This window comes from Erpetoichthys calabaricus, chromosome 4, assembly GCF_900747795.2.
Source record: "Erpetoichthys calabaricus chromosome 4, fErpCal1.3, whole genome shotgun sequence".
NCBI lineage: Eukaryota > Metazoa > Chordata > Cladistia > Polypteriformes > Polypteridae > Erpetoichthys > Erpetoichthys calabaricus.
The window spans coordinates 28,066,443-28,083,847 of record NC_041397.2 but is presented as its reverse complement, the minus strand read 5'-3'; the positions used below and the strand labels follow the sequence as shown (position 1 = coordinate 28,083,847).

Sequence of the window (17,405 nt, the reverse complement as noted above, 5' to 3'; positions counted from 1 at the left end):
AAGGTCCCTGCTTCAAACAAAACTGTTACTGTGCTTACTGCTTCTGGACAACCTCACCTTTTTCAAGTATCACAACCTCTTCAAGTCCAGTCACGTCCTGGCGGACATACCTTGTTCAACCCCCAAGTTGTTGTGTCAAATTACCCCTTATCCCAAACCCTCTTTTGCAGCATGAGATATTTCCCCACACACCATTCTCCTCAAAGCCCTACACTCTTTTTCCCCTTGTCTTTTTCCCAATTTACAGGCCCCTGACATTTTACACTGTACTGCCCAATACTTCCCTATAGAAGTAGACACCACCTGGCTAGAATCTTTCCTTACTTCTGGTACTTGCCCCGAAACCCTTCACATCTACTGTGTTTTTATTTCATCCACAAAGGCAGCTGCTTCTGTTCATCTTACATGCTCACAGCACATATATTATCTTGCCAAAACACACACTGTTAAATGGGGGGAAATAGGACCATGGGTGGAAAAATGCCTTAAAAGAACAGACTGGTTACAAGTTACTCCAGGTATTTTTGATACTCCTGACCATTTAATAACTAAAGTAGTGTTTCAAAGGATAGCCCACTGTGAGCCTCTGGTGATCCACCCGAAATCCTCCTTCCGCCCGCACCGTGCCCAATATCCTTTGTCTCCCGAAGCAGAGGCTGGCATCTCCGCCGTACATCCCGATCTCGTCAAACGCGGTACCGCCGATGGACATGGACCGTCATGCCTCAGGGATACAGAGAAGCCCTTTGTGTTTATGGACAAGCTCTTGCCCAAAATTTGGACGGCTTTTGGCCGGAAAATAGGTAGTACATTGATACAGTATGTAGATGGAAAGCGCGACGGAAGAAAATTGTACAATTCATACTCGGAAATTGTTGCTGTTTCTGGAGGAAAAATCATACTCGGAAATTGTTGTTGTTTCTGGAGGAAAAATGGCCATAAAGTTTCTAAGGTTAAGCTGCAGCTAAACAAAACAACAGGTTATGTCTGTTTTAGGTATTCTGGGCTACTGCAGACAGTGGGTTCTAAATTTTACTAAAAGAGCACAGCCGTTGCAACAATTGGCTGAGAAGGCTCTCTGTAACCTCAAAACTACTCTTTTATCTGCGCCCGCGCTAGGTTTGCCTGATTATTCTCGTCCATTCACTTTGTTCGTGGACGAAAAGCAGGGATTTATGAATGCAATTTATGAATGCAGTACTGACGCAACAACATGGAGATAAACAAAGACCGGTGACTTATTTTTTCTAAAAAACTGGATCCAGTGGCCGCAGCACTTCCTCCGTGTCTTCGTGCTGTGGCTGCAACAACAGAAACTGTATTAGCAAGCACGGATGTAGTTCTCATGAAATTTCTTCTGTCCTTTTCTTTTTTCTTGTGACGTGTGCATTGAGTTAATAGTCCATTTGTTTCTGTTTCCTTTGCTGCATTGTTTCCAAATATAGTGTAAATATAGAATAATACTGGGGTGAAGTGTGTTGAAAATGGTTTGGGTGATTTTGTGTGTTATAGAGTGTATTAAAGGGATCCCTATGAGTATCAGAATGTACTCTGTACTTTGTCAAATGTTACAATTGAAAAATGGAGCACCCTCAACCAGTTACGCAGTGGTCCAAGGGGACCGCCTGCTGGAAGCAAATCGAATTTCATCAAGCTTAAGTGCACAAGCAGCACAGATTCCAGGTATGCTTTTGGAGTCTGCCATGATCATGGAGCACTATGGAAACTAAGGGGATTTAAGACCAGTACTGGAGAGCTCTAACTAAAAACTGAAAAAGATAATTATCGATTTGTGTAATTGGTTTAACGCAAATGAATGTCTCCACTTTTGTTTAAGGCTTGTAAATATACAAAATATTTTTCCTTTTAAACCCTGATCAAGTTTGAAGGAAAAATACTCTTTTAATAATATTACATGAGAAGGGAGACAAGTTTTTTGGCGATAAGCGGAATGTGTCTAATTGTGATATGAATGGAAATTGTGTATTTTAGGTACTATAAAGGAAGAGCATGGTGGCATAGATAACCTTTAAGCACAACTTAAGACCAGTACTGGCAAACCCATCCAACATCAGAAATTGATCGAATCCCTTTTAGAAGCCATAACCAAACCATCGAAGCTAGCGATTGTTAAATGATAGCTCACACAGGATCCTGTTAGCAAAGAAAATGAATTAGCTGACCACTTTGCTAAAGAGGCTGCATATAATAACACACCAATTTCTTTATTCCAACAGAGAAATGACCAGGACCCTGATAATCAAATTATTTCTTTACAGAGTGCAGCCACGGATATCGAAAGGAGAAAATGGTCCAAAGAAGGGTCCCTCTCTGATGGAGTCTGGACTCATAAACACACTAACAAACCTTTTCTCCCAAAAGCCTCTTTCCCAGGAATGGCAAAAATCGCCCATGGCCTCGAATCACGCAGGTAGAGATGCCATGGTTCGAGATGTTGAAAAACATTGGAAGCTGTAGGTTTCTTTACATATGCAGAGCAATTTTGCAGATGCTGTGCAATATGTCAAAAGTTTAATGTGGGAAAAGGTACTCAGGTAAGTCCCGCCGTTACCCCTAATCCAATGGGTCCGTTTGAACACCTCCAAATGGATTTCATTGAACTAACCCCGTCTAAAGGGTTCCGATATTGTCTTGTGATTGTCGATGTGTTCTCCCGATGAATAGAGGCTTTCCCTTCAAAACACAGCGATGCCAAAACAGTAGCTAAAGCACTAATTAAAGAGATTATTCCAAGATGGGGTATCCCTCAAAAGTTACAAACAGATAATGGCACTCATTTTGTGAACTCCATTATAAATGAATTAACCACCTGGCTATTGTGAATACCATCCCCAAAGCGGAGGCATCGTAGAACGATGCAATGGCACTTTAAAAGCTAAACTCGCAAAAATTTGTGAACAAACTAATTTATCATGGCCGGATGCACTACCCTTAGCTTTAATGGGACTAAGGGGACGGACACACCGACAACTGGGACTATCGCCGTTTGAGATTCTGACCGGACGTCCCATGCCCGTTGGCATGGTTGTAATGTGAATTTGCATACTGTGGACAATGATCTTCTCTCTAGTCTTGCAGGTTTGCGAACCTCGTTGAAGGAAATCCACCAGCAGGTTAATCAAGCCTGGAGGACCAGCCCCCTTTCCAAGGATTTACCAATTCCTTTGGGCACCTGGATCCTGGTTCGAGATACTCGGAGGAAACACTGGCATCAGCCTAGGTGGAGAGGATCATTCCAAAATTCTTCTATCCACACCACACGCCGTGAAAGTTGAAGGACTGCCTGCCTGGATTCACGCCTCACATTGCAAGACATGGCACCCTTGATTGCTGTGCTAAGATGTTTTTCTTTTCCCTTGTCTACTGCCCTGGTCACCTTGACTTTCCCGTTGGGAATTACCACATCAGTGCAGTTTGATTTCTGCTCTATTATCAACTGTGGGACTGGTCGACAAGCCCAGTGGACCGGATCTGACAAATACGTGTGTATGAGGGGAAGTGACTGCGACAACTGGCAATGGGTTTTTGCTAACACTGGAACTGAGGACTGGGGTTATCAACCTTTTGAGGCCCAAAAATACGGTTTGAAAAATCGGTTTTCTATCATAAAAGGACATGCCTCTCATGAATTTTTTCATTTCTTTGGTTGTAACATTTTGCCTCCTTCTCCTGGTTGGTTGTTGTATTATTCCTTTGTTTCGCTATATAATATCTAAGTACTTTACCGCCTCTATGGAAAGGGCATATATGCTACATGAGGAGCGCATGTCTCGTGTAGCTTCTTCCATTTTCTCTCCCCCTTCCCCTTCATCAACCATTTCAAGATAGAATTATATAGGCCCACATCATTTTTGTTCAAAAAGGGAGGAGTGTGAAAACATAAAAAGATGTAATTGAACAAAATGTATGTGTGTATAGAAAATAGGACAGAGTGATGAAACTTGTTTGTGTTTGGCGTGCGTGACAAAAAGCATGTATACTTTCTGGAAGTTTCTTTTGATGATGTGTGTGACAAGAAAATATACCTTTAGGGTAATGACTTTACAAAAATTGGAAAAGTACAATGAGTCAGGATGCTATTTTTTGCTTACGTGGTCAACGATCAGGAGATTAGAAAGGTATAAAAGAACAAGGACATCTGCGCTCGAGGCAGATGAAGTGCGGTGTCCTAGGACTGTGTTTCTCTGACATTTTACCCTTGCCTGGTATGTATTAATAAAAGGTTTTGACTAATTTTAATTTTCTTCTCTGTCTTCAGTCACAAAAAGTGTCCACACTAGTAACCCTGACCCCTGTGCAGCTCTAAAAAGTGACTGCTGTGATGTCAGTGGTATGTGTAAAGTTAACCTAGGCAACATGGCAAAAAAAAAAATCTTGCTTTTTAAGACATTTGAATGATTCACAATTTTTAAATATTCTTTTAATTTTAACATAGAATTCTAGAAAACAACAAACAATAAAGTGAAAAGGTTCCACATGTTTGCAAACTGAAAATATAAATGTATCCTTCTTAGAAACATAAAAAACACATACAGTTAGGTCCATAAATATTTGGACAGAGACGTTTTTCTAATTTTGGTTCTGTACATTACCACAATGAATTTTAAATGAAACAACTCATATGCAATTGAAGTGCAGACTTTCAGCTTTAATTCAGTGGGGTTAACAAAACAATTGCATAATAATGTGAGGCAACTAAAGCATTTGTTTAACACAATCCCTTCATTTCAGGGGCTCAAAAGTGGTAGGTAAAGTTGTTTAAAAAGTCACTTTAACGTGTCAGTGGACAGAGATTGTTAACACTAACAGAAAGTGTAGTTGTTTTACAAAAAATATTTACTATTTATTCCCTAAGACATGTTCAGTACAATACAACTTTTGAGAAGCACTTCTGGATATTTTACTAAGTTTAAATACCTCTTTGGATGGTTGAAAATATGTTGTCAAAATTATAGTTTAAGTTTTTGCAAAATTTGTTCAATTAAAAGGTTCTATATTTTGACTGCATCTGTCATACAATGTGATTTCCTTCTCTTCATTAGTGCCACCCCCTTGAAAACTATAACTTTATGGGGCAATGCAAACCTGTATTAATACTTGTGTGCACATTAAAATGTTTTTTTTGTACAATGTACAATGCTCATGACAGTGGAATAGGTTATTCTTAGCCAGTAATTGCAGTGGAAAATGTGGTTAACATCCACTCATGCATGGGAAAAAAATACTGTGAAACCGGGATAATTTAGAAAAATACCGTGATATAGAATTTTGGTCATACCGCCCACCCCTACAACATCATCTGCAAAAAGCAGTGACCCAATCCTGCGTCCACCAAACCAGACCCCCTCAACACCCTGGCTGCTCCTAGAAATTCTGTCCATAAAAGTTATGAACAGAATCGGTGACAAAGGGCAGCCCTGGCGGAGTCCAACTCTCACTGGAAACGGGTTCGACTTACTGCCGGCAATGCGGACCAAGCTCTGACACCGGTTGTACAGGGACCGAACAGCCCTTATCAGGGGGTCTGGTACCCCATACTCTCAGAGTACCCCCAACAGGATTCCCCGAGGGACACAGTCGAACGCCTTTTCCAAGTCCACAAAATACATGTAGACTGGTTGGGCAAACTCTCATGCACCCACCAGGACACTGCTAAGGGTGTAGAGCTGGTCCACTGTTCCACAACCAGGACGAAAACCACACTGTTCCTCCTGAATCCGAGGTTCGACTATCCGATGGACCCTCCTCTCCAGGACCCCCGAATAGACTTTTCCAGGGAGGCTGAGGAGTGTGATTCCTCTGTAGTTGGAACACACCCTCCGGTCCCCCTTCTTAAAGAGGGGGGACCACCACCCAAGTCTGCCAATCTAGAGGCACTGTCCCTGATGTCCATGCAATGTTGCAGAGGTGTGTCAACCAAGACAATCCTACAACATCCAGAGCCTTGAGGAACTCTGGGCGTATCTCATCCACCCCCGGGGCCCTGCCACCAAGGAGTTTTTTGACCACCTCGGTGACCTCAGTCCCAGAGATGGGGGAGCCCACCTCCGAGTCCCCAGGCTCTGCTTCCTCATTGGAAGGCATGTTAGTGGGATTGAGGAGGTCTTCGAAGCACTCCCCCCAGCGACCCACAACGTCCCGAGTCGAGGTCAGCAGCGCACCATCCCCACCATATACAGCGTTGACACTGCACTGTTTCCCCAACTCGAGACGCCGGATGGTGGACCAGAATCTCCTCGAAGCCGTCCGAAAGTCGTTCTCCATGGCCTCCCCAAACTCCTCCCACGCCCAAGTTTTTGCCTCAGCAAAAAGATCCTGTAGGACTCCTTCAGCTTGACGGCATATCTCACCACCGGTGTCCACCAATGGGTTCGGGGATTGCCGCCACGACAGGCACCGACCACCTTACGGCCACAGCTCCGGTCAGCCACCTCAACAACAGAGGCATGGAACATGGCCCATTCGGACTCAATGTCCCCCACCTCCCTCGGGATGTGGTCAATGTTCTGCCAGAGGTGGGAGTTGAAGCTACTTCTGACAGGGGACTCTGCCAGACATTCCCAGCAGACCCTCACAATACAGATGGCCCTACCAGGCCTGACCGGCATCCTCCCCCACCTTCGAAGCCTACTCATAAATAAATAAATAAAACTAATAATAAATAATAAAATAAATAATACAGTAATCCCTCCTCCATCGCGGGGGTTGCGTTCCAGAGCCACCTGCGAAATAAGAAAATCCGCGAAGTAGAAACCATATGTTTATATGGTTATTTTTATATTATCATGCTTGGGTCACAGATTTGCACAGAAACACAGGAGGTTGTAGAGAGACAGGAACGTTATTCAAACACTGCAAACAAACATTTGTCTCTTTTTCAAAAGTTTAAACTGTGCTCCATGACAAGACAGAGATGACAGTTCCGTCTCACAATTAAAAGAAGGCAAACATATCTTCCTCTTCAAAGGAGTGCGCGTCAGGAGCAGATAATGTCAGAGAGATAGAGAAAACCAAACAAATCAATGGGGCTGTTGGGCTTTTAAGTATGGGAAGCACCACGGCACAAAGCTGTTGAAGGCGGCAGCTCACACCCCCTCCGTCAGGAGCAGAAAAAGAGAGAGAGAGAGAGAGAGAGAGAGAGAGAGAGAGAGAGAGAGAGAGAGAGAGACAGAGAAAAACAAACAATTAAAAATCAATACGTGCCCTTCGAGCTTTTAAGTATGCGAAGCACCGTGCAGCATGTCGCTTCACGAAGCAGCTGCACAGAAAGTAGCAACGTGAAGATAATCTTTCAGCATTTTTAGACGAGCGTCCGTATCCTCTAGGTGTGCGAACAGCCCCCCTGCTCAATCCCCCCACGTCAGGATCAGAGAAAGTCAGCGCAAGAGAGAGAGAGAGAGAAAAGTAAGTTGGGTAGCTTCTCAGCCATCTGCCAATAGCGTCACTTGTATGAAATCAACTGGGCAAACCAACTGAGGAAGCATGTACCAGAAATTAAAAGACCCATTGTCCGCAGAAATCCGCGAACCAGCAAAAAATCTGCGATATATATTTAAATATGCTTACATATAAAATCCGCAATAGAGTGAAGCCGCGAAAGGCGAAGCGCGATATAGCGAGGGATTACTGTAGTGCAACTTCCAGTAATAATACAATTACTTCCAAGACTTCAAAAGCCTAGGTGCATTACACAGTATTCACCAAATTATAACAAAATAAAATAAAACAAGTGCAACTTGGCAATGACATCTTTACCAACTGAACCATCATTAAGGCAACCTGCATTAAGATGGACCTTGCTTCAAGCTAAGCTATATACATAAATAATAAATCTGCAACATGCATTTATAATGCTATTTGTGGTATAGCCCTACGGAAGCGTATTATGGCCACGGTGAAGAAAAAAAAAAATACGGGCACAGTGAATAAATAAAAAACCTACAGTGCATCCGGAAAGTATTCACAGTGCATCACTTATTCCACATTTTGTTATTTAACAGCCTTTTTCCAAAATGGATTAAATTCATTTTTTCCTCAGAATTCTGCACACAACACCTCATAATGACAACGTGAAAAAAGTTTGAGATTTTTGCAAATTTATTAAAAATAAAATTGAGAAAGCACATGTACATAAGTATTCACAGCCTTTGCCATGAAGCTCAAAATTGAGCTCAGGTGCATCCTGTTTCCCCTGATCATCCTTGAGATGTTTCTGCAGCTTGATTGGAGTCCACCTTTGGTAAATTCAATTGATTGGATATGATTTGGAAAGGCACACACCTGTCTATATAAGGTCCCACAGTTGACAGTTCATGTCAGAGCACAAACCAAGCATGAAGTCAATGGAATTGTCTGTAGACCTCCGAGACAGGATTGTCTTGAGGCACATATCTGGGGAAGGTTACAGAAAAATTTCTGCTGCTTTGGAGGTCCCAATGAGCACAGTGGCCTCCATCATCCGTAAGTGGAAGAAGTTCGAAACCACCAGGTCTCTTCCTAGAGCTGGCCGGCCATCTAAACTGAGCGATCGGGGGAGAAGGGCCTTAGTCAGGGAGGTGTCCAAGAACCCGATGGTCACTCTGTCAGAGCTCCAGAGGTCCTCTGTGGAGAGAAAAGAACCTTCCAGAAGAACAACCATCTCTGCAGCAATCCACCAATCAGGCCTGTATGGTAGAGTGGCCAAACAGAAGCCACTCCTTAGTAAAAGGCACATGGCAGCCCGCCTGGAGTTTGCCAAAAGGCACCTGAAGGACTCTCAGACCATGAGAAATTAAATTCTCTAGTCTGATGAGACAAAGATTGAACTCTTTGGTGTGAATGCCAGGCGTCACGTTTGGAGGAAACCAGGCACCGCTCATCACCAGGCCAATACCATCCCTACAGTGAAGCATGGTGGTGGCAGAATCATGCTGTGGGGATGTTTTTCAGCGGCAGGGACTGGGAGACTAGTCAGGATAAAGGGAAAGATGACTGCAGCAATGTACAGAGACATCCTGGATGAAAACCTGCTCCAGAGCGCTCTTGACCTCAGACTCGGGCGACGGTTCATCTTTCAGCAGGACAACGACCCTAAGCACACAGCCAAGATATCAAAGGAGAGGCTTCAGGACAACTCTGTGAATGTTCTTGAGTGGCCCAGCCAGAGCCCAGACTTGAATCAGATTGAACATCTCTGGGGAGATCTTAAAATGGCTGTGCACCGACGCTTCCCATCCAACCTGATGGAGCTTGAGAGGTGCTGCAAAGAGGAATGGGTGAAACTGGCCAAGGATAGGTGTGCCAAGCTTGTGGCATCATATTCAAAAAGACTTGAGGCTGTAATTGCTGCCAAAGGTGCATCGACAAAGTATTGAGCAAAGGCTGTGAATACTTATGTACATGTGATTTCTCAGTTTTTTAAAAAATTTTTAATAAATTTGCAAAAACCTCAAGTAAACTTTTTTCACATTGTCGTTATGGGGTGTTGTGTGTAGAATTCTGAGGAAAAAAAAATGAATTTAATCCATTTTGGAATAAGGCTGTAAAATAATAAAATGTGGAAAAGTGATATGCTGTGAATACTTCCCGGATGCACTGTATATGTCGAGAATAAAGTCAACATGTTGACATAAGCGTTGATTTTAAAGTGGAAATGTCGACAATAAAGTCAAGATTAAAGTTGACATTTCCACTTTATTCTCTTAGTTTATTTTGTTATTAAAGTAGAATGTCGTAAACTAAACTTCATCCTAAAATCAATGTTTAATTTACTAGATTTTCTCAAACCCCGTCATTAGTTAATGTAGAACATTAAATGCTTTGTGTTAAGTGTTCCCTGACCCAGTTGTTGATCACTACGCTCTACTTAAACTGACTTCCTCTTGCACCAAGGTGCAGGCAGCGATCGCCGCACAGAATACATTCACTTCATGAGGAGGCTGGGCGGTCTCATGGTCTGGAACCCCTGCAGATTTCATTTTTTTTCTTCAACCTTCAGTTTTTTTGTTTTTTCTGTCCTCCCTGGCCATCAGACCTTACTCTTATTCTATGTTAATAAGTGTGGTCTTATTTTAATTCTTACTTTGTCTTTTTTTTCCTCTTTCCTTCATCATGTAAAGCACTTTTAGCTTCATTATTTGTATGAAAATGTGCTACATAAATAAATGTTGTTGTTGATATTCCTGCTCTCTGAAAATGTAAAATGCTAAAATAAATTTTCATGATGAAATGCATTAAAGCAGGTATTAAACATGCACGGTAGTGCTGCTCCCTTGCAGTAGGGGGTCCCCAGGTGTACGTTCAGTGTAGAGAACTTTATGGCAGGTGTGACGGGGCTCCAAAAAACTGGATGTATGAATGGGTACTGCACAGGTTTAACGTAAATATTGGGTTCGTGATCTGGTGGTCGGAAACACGAACACAGAATTCAATGGATGTTCTTCTGAGCGGGCTTTCTTTATTGCTGCGTGCCGTCTCTGTCTGACGTACCAAACCCCCAGTTCCTATCCTTTCTTTTTTTTTTCTCCTCATAACCAATCATCCACACGATAAACATCTCTGTGAAATTAAAAATAGTTATAAACTTAGACCACGGAGTGTTCAGAATTTAAAAAAAATCTTTGTTATACATGTTTAATTATGCCATCCATTCAGGGTTGCACCCATCCCAGCAAGCATTGTGTGCAAGGCAGGAGCAAATCCTGAACAGGGCGCCAGCACATCGCAGGGTGAATACGAGCAATTCATACACTATCAGGGTCAATATTGCATAATAAAACCCTACATCCTACATGACTTTGAAAAAAACTGAAGCACACTGAGTAAACCCACCGGAAAAACATGCAAATTCAAGGCAGGGAACACCTGGGACCTCCTTGCTGCAACGAAGCAGTGTACCCTCCACGCCACCATGCCCCCACATGATTATTACAGTGGTACCTTGAGATACAAGTTTAATTCGTTCCGTGACCGAGCTCATAAGTCAAAATGCTCGTATCTCAAATTAATTTTCCCCATTGAAATTAACTGAAATGAGATTAATTTGTGCCAGCCCCCAAAAAACCACCCCAATTTTTTGTTAAATGTTTTCAACACAAAAAAAATGTATTTATAATGAACAAATACTGTATACAAACAAAATACAACCTAATACATAAAAGAGAATCTCAAGAAATAAACAGATGTTGGCGAAGCCGATTAGCGTATTGTAATGTTTTTTCTTTCACTTTTGCTTAACTTAATTTTCTTCTTCACTAGTTTTTTTTCTTTTTTGCCACGCTTTCCTCACTTTCTTTCTCAAGGTGTTTCAATAGAAACCTATCCAAGGAGCTTTGTTTAGTCCTCCCCTTTAGAATGTTTCTGAAATGAGTTAGGCAAGTGTCATTAAATAGCACTGCTGCACAATCACTTGCAATTTTTTCAGGGCATTTCTTTTCAATAAAGTCAAGCGTTAGGCAAGTGTCACTAAATAGAGCCGCTGCGCGATCAGTTTTAACTTTTTCAGGGTGTTTCTTTTCAATAAAGTCAAGCGTTAGGCAAGTGTCATTAAATAATGCTGCTGCACGATCAGTTGCAATTTTTTCAGGGTTTCTTTTCAATAAAGTCAAGCGTTAGGCAAGTGTCATTAAATAGCGCTGCTGCACGATCAGTTGCGTTTTTTTCAGGGTGTTTCTTTTCTTTAAGGTTCGAAACTTTTTCCCACATTGCAAACACTTCCTTTATCTCACTTTATGAGGTAACCTCCTCTGCCTCTGCCTCCTCCACGATACCGATCTCCTGCAGAACCTCCGTATGTTGCCGTGTCTGTAGTTCCGTCAACTCCTCCGTCGTCAGTTCCTTGGAATGACAAGCTCTTTGATGGCTCGTATTTCAAATTTTGGCTCGTAACTCAAGGCAAAAAATCGACATAGTGACGGCTCATATCTCAAGAAACTCGTACGTTGGGGCACTCGTATCTCAAGGTACCACTGTACATGCTTTAATGCATTTCATCATGAAAAAGATATCAAGTATTTATCTTAGCATTCTAAATGTTCAGGGAGCAGGAGTATCATGAAATTAATGTATTCTGTGTGGTGATCGCTGCCTTCGCCTCCTCTTAGTGCAAGAGGAAATTCAGTTTAAGGGAACAAGGCTCAAGGAACACTTAACACAAAGCATTTAATGTGCTACATAACTTATGACGGGGTTTGAGAAAATCTAGTAAATTAAATATTTATTTTAAGATTAAGTTTAGTTTACGATGTTCTACTTTAATGACAAATTACAAGAATAAAGTCAACATGTCGACTTTATTCTCGTCATAAGCATCGAGATTAAAGTGGAAATGTCGAGAATAAATTAAACATGTTGTCACACTATTACACAGTACCCAGGTACATTACACAGCATTGAAAAAAAATAAAACAAGCACAACTTGGCTAGAAGTATTATCCAGTAGTATAGAAACAGTATTCCCACATTTGAACATAATGGTTCACATCCGACCTTTTAAAACCAAAGTATCTCCAGACAACAGACACGGCCCCCTTTTTTTCGGCAAAAGTTCTTCTGTGTCATCATGTTCAACTTTATCGTCTGCTACAGCTTCAGTTTTAGAATGTTCTCTGTCCATTTTCACAGTTCAATACCTCCACTAACGCATGTACTCCATTGCATGCATGTTTAGCAGTGCAGCAGTGAAAAAGGTCCCCCCTTAAACAGATTCCTGCTGCACCACGTTCCGAACATTGTTTTGGCTATTTAAACCGGTGTTGCGGTACAAGAAAAATCCATATCATAACAAAAATAAAAAACAGTTTTTGGTATGAACCGGTATACCGCCCAGCACTACTACAGACAAATCACGGCCAGGCTGATAAAATTGCTTATATGTTGGTTTCACAATGTCAAGCAGGGGCTGAACTTTATACATGGGGTTATAGCCTGGCTCACCCCTTGGGATTTGCTTCTGGTTATCACAGAAGTGAATAAAACTTTGCAGGAGCACGTACCTATCACGCGGCATAACCCGTCCAAAGCCACCAGGGGACAAAGCACGTTTGGACCAATGCTCCCTTAAGTTATATCGCCAGTCTAGGCCCATATCTATTTGTAATGCCACAAAGCCCTTCACCTTGTCTTTTGTTGTGGGTTTCCACTTTGAAAAACGAGAATGCAGTGCAAGCACAGCCCGCAATTAAAAAAAAATTGCTCTGCAAATTGAAGTAGTCCTTCGGCTGGTAATATCTGTCATGTCCAACAGCAAGCCATGCTGTCTTGTGAAGTCCGGTAGCCAGTTTGGCTCCCACAAATCAATGTCTGGGTATTCCTCCCACACGAACCTTGCCGTAGGTGCATCGGCTGCGCGAATGCGCTCAGGTGGCAGCCGATCAGCTTGGCAGGTATCGGTTGGTGTCTGATCAGCTGATGCCAGTTCTTCACTCTCTTGCTTGATCTCCTGATCACTCTCAACAAAATCAGATTCTGAAAAATCAGAGTCTGACTCGGCAATAATGCGCAAAACATCATCTGCCGAGTATTTTCTTTTCTGCACTCGCTTCTCTCCCTTGTGAGATGTCGATGCCATCTTGCCTTTGTTTACATTTGTTTACATTCCGTAACCAATGCACACGCAAGGATTAGATGTTGAGTCAATGAGTCTAACATTCCTCCAAGCAGAGAGGGAATGCCTGTGATGTAACAGCGAGTTTTGTCGCCATTAACAGCTGATTGTTGCCCTATACCCCTGGATGTCGACTTTTGTCGACATGCGCCCTCAACCCCTCCTGTCGACAAAAGTCGACATCTGCTCTAAAAGGGCTTAAGATTTTCTTTAAATTGCTTCCCAAAGTTTTTCAATTAACATAAAATTTGCAAAAAAATGAAGCCTATATTAAAAGTAGTTACAGTCTAACGATATTATGCGACATTTGATCACATGTGCACCTATAGTTAAGCATTTGTTTTGATTAAGAAGTCTACTATTATCTAAAATCATGTTGTGTGGTTACTGTAAGCAACAACCATTCTCTGCTTAACAGCATTAGGTTTATATTAATGTGGGCCCTGACCAGGTGGTACAACATTTTGGGGGCTTACTTGGGAACACCCGAGTTAGAACAGATTCTAAGAACAATATATATGTCCAAATGCAACTTTAAAAGAGACCATTAACATTCTGTTCACAAATGTATATATTAAGTAAACCTTTAAGTCAAAATCCCAGTAGACCAGCTCACATTAGAAATGGAAAAGGCTGCACTTTGTCCCTTGTAAAAATGCTGTCCATGTCAACAATCAACTAACTAACGTAGAGAAAAGCCAAGCAAAATGACACCCTTTATTGGCTAACTAATAACATTACAATACTGTAATATATTTAGTTAGCCAATTAAAGGTGTCATTTTGCTTGGCTTTTCTCTACATTCATAATGGCTAACACGGTACAACACCCTAGTACTACAGACTATAACCAAACTAACCAAAAACAATGAACAGGCTTTTCTTAGTGGTGCGTGGATAGGAAATGATCTGAAAAATCCTATAATGTAACACTAACATCCAGAGTAACAGGACACTGAATGAAGAATTTTATAACTTTTAATTCACATATTCAAATTGTAATATACACTCAAACATATTTGAAATTTGGCTATGAGAGTGACAGCCCTATCTGCTAGTCTTGATAAGAGTGATAATGCAGAGTAATTTTTCAAAAGAGAGACAAGACATCCACAGATATGCACTGGTAATCATTATACTGTGATGAGTACATACTTATATTTATTTAAATCATTCTGCAATAAACAACTTTCAAAAGCGGCTCCAGACTTTAAATTATACTGTTTTAATACACTTACCATTTTGATTTGATGACAGGGTACAATGTATGATGAAATGTTCAGTAAAGCTGGCATAGTACATGCATCTTCTTTTGAAGATTAACTTCTTACCCTATAAATAAGCAATACAAATTATCACTTATTACTCTGATAGAAATATAACAGGCTATAATAGCTGAATGACAATATGAAAACTTCAAAAGCATAAAAAATATGTATGTTCTGCTTACAATAAATATTTGTAAGTTTAAAAAAATTAAAATTACATTCTGCAAAAAATTTTATACTGAAAAATTGTAAGTCTTAATTTCACATTAAACTATTTCATTGCCATTCAGGTTCTCATGGCTTTAGCATTAATCCGGTATTAAGAAGTGCATAAAGCGGTCTCTAAAATAAATAAACACACACACACACATACTGTATAAAAACATACAGGTTAACTATCCCTAATACAAAATTAAAAAAATAGGAACTGTCCCAACATCCTAAACGTTTTGAGCGACAACAAGATGCCACCTACATTCCATCTAATTATTTTTCCTGTTGTGTGAATGTGAACATCATACATACATTTCCCAAACAGATTTATTCATTGTGAGCCAATGGGGTGGGAGGGGTTGTCCGATTCCCCTGTGAAGCATCAAGCACCACGAAACTACTAAAAGCAATTGATGACCAAGGATGAAGTCCCCCATGAAGCACAATCACTCAATCAACTATTGGGAGGTGGGGCCACCACAGAATGCCACTATGTAGAATAGATAATCCATGGCAGCTTCAATCTGCTGTGCTGGGCAAGAGGGAGGCTGGTGAGCAAAACAAGAACACCTACACAGCAGTTCAAAAGTGCTGTTCAAAGAAAAACAAGACACCACAAGTGGAAAATTCCACCCCAGGGGTCAGATATATGAAATAAAGTTTTGTGGAAAGTTGAATATGCACATTTCAGTTAAATATTACATATAGACTCTGTTAATTAACACTTTTGGGGTTTAATATGTTTGTCATGTCAACATACATTATAATAATGGCTCAATGATATGAACTATTATACATGTGAGTCATCATTTAGCTGGTTTGGCTGCATTTCCCTACTTATTCAAGGGTGTTCCAAAGACATCACATTATGTATATGCAAATATTCCAAAAATCTAAACTATCCAAAATCCTAAATACTTCTGAACCCCGGCATTTTGGATTAGGGATACTCAACCTGTATTATTGCTGAATTACACATACAGTATAAACCCTTACAACACAACAGTCTTTTGATGCTGGTCTTTTTATTTTTCCAGTTCAAATATGTGAACTAGTGCTGGATTGGTACTAAAAGTTCTTGCACCCCATCTCAATCACACCTCTGCAGTGCACCACACAACTGGGAGCTTCCCTTCCATATCACATAAACACGTGCTTCCCTGGCTTGCCACACTGCTCCTTAGTATTTTCTGCTTTCTGAAGAGATGTGCCATTTTGGTGAAGGTAAAGGCTGATGTACAATGCATCCGGAAAGTATTCACAGTGCATCACTTTTTCCACATTTTGTTATGTTACTGCCTTATTCCAAAATGGATTAAATTCATTTTTTTTCCTCAGAATTCTACACACAACAACCCATAATGACAAAAAGTTAGGCAGGTTTCATTTCGAAATTCTACGTGTAATGGTCATAACTGGAACCTATTTTTTGTTCATATACTCTAATGGAGGAGGCGGGAACGAAGGTAAATGACGTTAATTGTTGACTGTCTTTTAATACTGTGTACTTGTTGAGTGTCTTTTAATACTGTGTAAGCATACATATTAACACATGTGCAATTAAACATGTGCATTTACGGGGTGATTTCTCAGGCTTAAAAGCTCGCCTTTTATTAAAAAGGTAAATGCAAACTCTTTTCATTCTGAAGGGCACAAACCACGTTAGATTTCAGCCGTTAAACGCGCAAAAATGTCAGTACACCAGATAAATAAGCGCAACATATTATCAGTTGTATTGTATGCTTACAATACATATACAAATGTGTTAATCGTTAACTAATATTATGGGATGGTGTTTTTCGACTTGCGCCTTGATTTAAACGATTGCATGTCTTGGTGGGTTTGCGTAGCTTATTGTCAATATCTTTACACCTCTTTTTAAGACTTAATTTAAAAAGGTTTTCTTTTTTTCTTAATTAAAATTTAAAAGCAATACTTCACCGCTGCGAAGCCCCTCTAGCGCTGACGTCTGACGTTCGATTACCGTAAGCGAGTGCAATGAGTGTGTACGCCTGATGAGCCAAGAATAAGGGGGAAACAGGTGTCGTGTACTCTTTGCATTATTTGACAGTAAACTATTTTCATCCATTCTATGATCTGCTTCTCACAACTGAAGGCACCGTGGCTGATGTTACCTGACTTGCTGGCCAACCATAAGCGTTACCTGGTAGGTAACCACCCACTCACTTCACTCCAATACGGGAATCGAACCTCGGACGTCAGCGCTAGAGGCGAAGCCCCTAAAATTGCGCCACGCCGTGTGGTTCGTTTATTTGACAGCATATAGATCGGGGTAATTACATTTACGGCATTCGTAGTCTG

At 41.0% G+C, this 17,405-nt stretch overlaps 1 protein-coding gene across 5 annotated transcripts in view; it reads right to left on the bottom strand.

The window, feature by feature from the left end:
- The window catches only part of supt20 (SPT20 homolog, SAGA complex component), a 109,406-nt gene that overhangs the window by 71,352 nt on the left and 20,649 nt on the right, over positions 1-17,405 (bottom strand). For all 5 annotated transcript variants that reach the window (XR_007934805.1, XM_051926740.1, XM_028799276.2 and 2 more), the window contains exon 2: positions 14,841-14,934. Coding sequence is in view for 4 of the 5 variants with exons in the window: in XM_051926740.1 (XP_051782700.1) it covers positions 14,841-14,897 (57 nt within the window). In the remaining variant the exon portion in view is untranslated. The remainder of the gene's footprint in view (positions 1-14,840; positions 14,935-17,405) is intronic.